The sequence below is a fragment of the Schistocerca americana genome, chromosome 9 (assembly GCF_021461395.2).
Source record: "Schistocerca americana isolate TAMUIC-IGC-003095 chromosome 9, iqSchAmer2.1, whole genome shotgun sequence".
NCBI classification, from domain to species: domain Eukaryota; kingdom Metazoa; phylum Arthropoda; class Insecta; order Orthoptera; family Acrididae; genus Schistocerca; species Schistocerca americana.
Genome location: NC_060127.1, coordinates 63,259,143 through 63,265,142, shown reverse-complemented (window position 1 = coordinate 63,265,142; position 6,000 = coordinate 63,259,143). Strand labels below are relative to the sequence as shown.

Sequence of the window (6,000 nt, the reverse complement as noted above, 5' to 3'; positions counted from 1 at the left end):
TCCCTTCTTCTTGTCAAGTTGTGCCACAAACTCATTTTCTCTCCAATTCTATTCAGTACCTCCTCATTAGTTATGTGATCTACCCATCTAATCTTCAGCATTCTTCTGTAGCACCACATTTCGAAACCTTCTATTTTCTTCTTGTCCAAACTATTTATTGTCCATGTTTCACTTCCATACATGGCTACGCTCCATACTAATACTTTCAGAAACAACTTCCTGACACTTAAATCTATACTCGATGTTAACAAATTTCTCTTCTTCAGAAACACTTTCCTTGCCATTGCCAGTCTACATTTTATTTCCTCTCTACTTCGACCATCGTCAGTTATTTTTCTCCCCAAATAGCAAAACTCCTTCACTACTTTAAGCGTCTCATTTCCTAATCTAATTCCCTCAGCACCACTTGACTTAATTCGACTACATTCCATTATCCTCGTTTTGCTTTTGTTGATGTTTATCTCGTATCCTCCTGTCAAGACACTGTCCATTCCGTTCAACTGCTCTTCCAAGTCTTTTGCTGTCTCTGACAGAATTACAATGTCATCGGCGAACCTTAAAGTTTTTATTTCTTCTCCATGGATTTTAATACCTACTCCGAATTTTTCTGTTGTTTCCTTTACTGCTTGCTCAATATACAGATTGAATAACATTGGGGAGAGGCTACAACCCTGTCTCACTCCCTTCCCGACCACTGCTTCCCTTTCATGCCCCTCGACTCAACTGCCATTTGGTTTCTGTACAAATTGTAAATAGCCTTTTGCTCCCTGTATTTTACCCCTGCCACCTTTAGAATTTGAAAGAGAGTATTCCAGTCAACATTGTCAAAAGCTTTCTCTAAGTCTACAAATGCTAGAAACGTAGAGTGCCTTTCCTTAATCTTTCTTCTACGATAAGTCCTGTCAGTATTGCCTCACATGCTCCAACATTTCTACGGAATCCAAACTGATCTTCCTCGAGGTCAACTTCTACCAATTTTTCCATTCATATGTAAAGTTTTTGCATTAGTATTTTGCAGCTGTGACTTATTAAACTGATAGTTCGGTAATTTTCACATCTGTCAACACCTGCTTTCTTTGGGGTAGGAATTATTATATTCTTCTTGAAGTCTGAGGGTATTTCGCCTGTCTCATACATCTTGCTCACCAGACGGTAGAGTTTTGTCAGGACTGGCTCTCCCAGGCCGTCAGTAGTTCTAATGGAATGTTGTCTACTCCTGGGGCCTTGTTTCAACTCAGGTCTTTCAGTGCGCTGTCAAACTCTTCACGCAGTATCATATCTCCCATTCCATCTTCATCTACATCTTCTTCCATTTCAATAATATTGTCCTCAAGTACATCACCCTTGTATAGACCCTCTATATACTCCTTCCACCTTTCTGCTTTCCCTTCTTTGTTTAGAACTGGGTTTCCATCTGAGCTCTTGATATTCCCTTACATTTGTCCTCTAGCCAACCCTGCTTAGCCATATTGCACTTCCTGTCGATCTCGCTTCTGAGATGTTTGTATTCCTTTTTACCTGCTTCATTTACTGCATTTTTATATTTTCTCCTTTCATCAATTAAATTCAATATTTCTTCTATTACCCAAGAATTTCTACTAGCCCTCGTCTTTTTACCTACTTGATCCTCTGCTGCCTTCATTACATCGTCCCTCAGAGCTACCCATTCTTCTTCTACTGTATTTCTTTCCCCATTCTTGTCAATTATTCCCTTATGCTCTCCCTGAAACTCTGTACAACCTCTGGTTTAGTCAGTTTATCCAGGTCCCATCTCGTTAAATTCCCACCTTTTTGCAGTTTCTTTTGTTTTAATCTACAGTTCATAACCAATAGATTGTGGTCAGAGTCCACATCTGCCCCTGGAAATATCTTACAATTTAAAACCTGGTTCCTAAATCTCTGTCTTACCATTATATAATCTATGTGATACCTTCTAGTATCTCCAGGATTCTTCCAAGTATACAACCTTCTTTTATGATTCTTGAACCAAGTGTTAGCTATGATTAAGTTATGCTCTGTCTAAAATTCTACCAGATGGCTTCCTCTTTCATTTCTTACCCCCAGTCCATATTCACCTACTATGTTTCCTTCTCTTCCTTTTCCTACTCTCGAATTCCAGTCACCCATGACAACTAAATTTTCGTCTTCCTTCACTATCTGAATAATTTCTTTTATCTAATCATACATTTCATCGATTTCTTCATCATCCACAGAGCTAGTTGGCATATAAACCTGTACCACTGTAGTAGGCATGGGCTTCGTGTCTAGCTTCTTCAAGCATAGTTGTAGCCAAATGTCCCTCAATGTTGTAATGGAGTTTGTGGTGTCAAGACTGTGTTACATTACGTTAGAAGTTTGTAATGAACGTTTTAAGGTTACATACTGCATTGTGTGTAAATCATTTTGTAGATAGTGCATGGCAGATTGCCTAACAATATGAGAAAAATAACTGCAGCCTCCATTTTTAATGTAGGTGCTATAAAATTTACTGAATTACATAAATAATAAAGTGGAGGACAGTTCAAGGAAAAATATAGAAAATCTTTAAAAATAGTTCCTCATAAGAGTCACTCTAATTGGTAGTTTGGAATGGAAATGAGACCAGCTGCAGGACATGGACATTTCATTTATTGAGAACAGTGGAGTAGAGCAGCGAACATAGGCACAGTGAGAGCCCACCCACAGGTGGAGTGGGGGTGGGAGCAGGCACCGCACTGGCTGCTTGTGGGCGGCGGTGGCCGTGGGGTATCTCGTTGCTTTCCTCTTCCTGAGTAGGAGTGTTGTTCACTATGGTACCCATGATCCACTTCCTGTAGTAGCCGATGAACATGAAGTAGTTGCTTTTGGCCGGTGAGCTACAATTGCGCATGAAGTCATCTCTCACTGGTACCATGTCAGAGATGATGCCATTCAAAAACCTGAAGAGAAAGTAAGTATCACACAGATGTCACTTGTATTAACATATAGAAATATTTCAGGAATAGTAACAGTACGCAAGGAGCTGAATATTTTTCGTTATGCTCTATGGTCAACTTTTTAATCCATTGAGATACTCCTTTTTTATTCATTTATTTATTTCATTTTATATTTTTTACAGATATTGTGATATTGTAACAGTAATCCTATTGAGAAGGAGAACCTTCTGAGATCAGGAAGGAGTTGTGGAATATGTTAACATAAGACAAGGGCATCACAGAACATTACTATGTATAAAGTTTTAACAATAAACTATTGCTGTTTCTAATCCATTAAATTTTGGGAGTGCAACAGCCACACAGATACTACTTGTTCCACTGATATTTTGGCTGCATACCATTCAGCCATCCTCAGAGTGAGTCACAAGACTAACGACAAAGTCCCAAGTGTGGCCTCGTATCATCCACCGTCGCAGAACTGCACATGTGGGTCACAGATGCTGGTTAATGGCAAAGAGGTACCCATGTGCCACCTGTGGTGAAAGCATTCTGACACACACCCTCATATTGATGCATATTCAGTGGTGGTAATACCTTGACAGATTGTCTGCAATTTAATTAAACCAAGAGCTGGACACCATGCCTTATCCAAATTAAAACCATTATAGTAGAGCGTCGATTATCCAAATGTCGGTCAACCGAACAACCGCTTAACTGAACTATGTACTCGCTCGCACCTGTTACTCTCCCATCCTACCGCCCATCATCCCCCTCACTCCCAAACCAAGCAATAGATTGCAATGAATGTGATGAAGACGACGTTCATGAATGGATGAATATTGATGATGCAGATCCAGAACACCAAATCACGCAGGACAGCGAGATTGTAAACGCTGTCACTGATAAAGATGACGCCACCAGCATCTCATCAATAGTGCTCCAGAAAGTGAAGATGAAAGTATACCAACAGCTTCTGAGGCGTTCACTTGTTTAGATACTGCCTTGCGATGGTTTGAAGCCCAAGATGAAACTGACCACTTTCAGATATCTGTAATGAAAAAAGTACGTGGCTTAGCTGCTCGTAAGCGTGTAGGCTTGCTTAGACAGACCAAAATAAAGGACTTTTTTAAACGTTAATTTTGTGTAGTGTGTGTATTGTTCATGCAAAATGCATATGTAATATGTATATATTTTTGTTTAATAAACTGTGCCACATACTATATATTCCTACTGAAGTTGCCTTTGTATGCTACTTTGTAATACTAAAAGAGATGCCTGTTTTTATGAATAAATTTACTGTACAGTACTTCTTTTTGGCAAATAAACATGTACAGTTCAATTATCCGAACAAACCAGTTTTCTGAACACCCATGTCCCCCAATTACTTCGGATAATTGACGCTCTACTGTACCTCTATTTATTAAGTTATTGGTCAATGTAATATCTATGCCTTTCTTGAACACAAAATCCCAAAAGAAAGAGGGATATTAAAATATTCATGTCATTATAGTTCATCAAATGGTCCCTATCTGTACAATGTTCTGCCACAGCTATCTTATTTGGCTGTAGTATCTGTGTGTATCTTTGGTGTTCCACACACCTCTCATGAATGGTGCATGTTATCTGACCTACATATGATGTACCACAATTTCCACAAGGAATTGGATACACACCTTCCTTACATGGCAATAACTCATATTGCTTCTTGTACTTACGATAGTTAATGGAACCTGGAAATTAAAAGGGAAGTCACTACAGTTGGTTCGTCAGCTGCATTGAATAGCTGTTGCTTATCATTGATTGGTGGCTTAATATTTACTTGATCGCAATCACATTTCAAAAGAAAATAATAACCTACATCTGTAACAATAGAATTCAGTTTACAATACAGTAAAACATGTCACAAAGATTCAGAATGAACACTATGACTTATAGAGTAGAAAGAAAGAAGTTTCAGTCATTGAGCCTGGCCTTCAGATAATTTGTAGGAGGACTGGTTATGGGAATTTTTAAAAATTTTAATTTTAGTTAGCAGGGTCTCCCAGTTTATTAATTTATGTTAGATGGGAGCTTGTTGAATATCTTATCACCAGAGCATACAGGGTGTTACAAAAAGGTACGGCCAAACTTTCAGGAATCATTCCTCACACACAAAGAAAGAAAATATGTTATGTGGACATGTGTCCGGAAACGCTTACTTTCCATGTTAGAGCTCATTTTATTACTTCTCTTCAAATCACATTAATCATGGAATGGAAACACACAGCAACAGAACATACCAGTATGACTTCAAACACTTTGTTACAGGAAATGTTCAAAATGTCCTCCATCAGCAAGGATACATGCATCCACCCTCCGTCGCATGGAATCCCTGATGCGCTGATGCAGCCCGGGAGAATGGCGTATTGTATCACAGCCATCCACAATACGAGCACGAAGAGTCTCTACATTTGATACCGGGGTTGAGTAGACAAGAGCTTTAAAATGCCCCCATAAATGAAAGTCAAGAGGGTTGAGGTCAGGAGAGCGTGGAGGCCACGGAATTGGTCCGCCTCTACCAATCCATCGGTCACCGAATCTGTTGTTGAGAAGCGTACGAACACTTTGACTGAAATGCGCAGGAGCTCCATCATGAATGAACCACATGTTGTGTCGTACTTGTAAAGGCACATGTTCTAGCAGCACAGGTAGAGTATCCCATATGAAATCATGACAACGTGCTCCATTGAGTGTAGGTGGAAGAACATGGGGCCCAATCAAGACATCACCAACAATGCCTGCCCAAACGTTCACAGAAAATCTGTGTTGATGACGTGATTGCACAATTGCATGCGGATTCTCGTCAGCCCACACATGTTGATTGTGAAAATTTACAATTTGATCACGAAACTAAAATGAGCTGTAACATGGAAATTAAGCGTTTCCGGACACATGTCCGCATAACATCTTTTCTTTATTTGTGTGTGAGGAATGTTTCCTGAAAGTTTGGCTGTATCTTTTTGTAACACCCTGTATAACTCAATTCTGAACACTGGGCATGGAGGCAAAGTCTACATGGAAACAATTTTTGTGTCTTGTATTGTGA

General features: G+C 39.4%; 1 protein-coding gene across 1 annotated transcript in view; it reads right to left on the bottom strand.

Annotated features, from left to right (window-relative positions):
• Window positions 1-2,623: 2,623 nt before the first annotated feature.
• LOC124550643 (kallikrein-5-like) overlaps window positions 2,624-6,000 on the bottom strand; it is a 30,854-nt gene continuing 27,477 nt past the window's right edge. Inside the window, exon 2 of the mRNA XM_047125367.1 lies at window positions 2,624-2,918. Coding sequence (XP_046981323.1) covers window positions 2,624-2,918 — 295 coding nt within the window. The remainder of the gene's footprint in view (window positions 2,919-6,000) is intronic.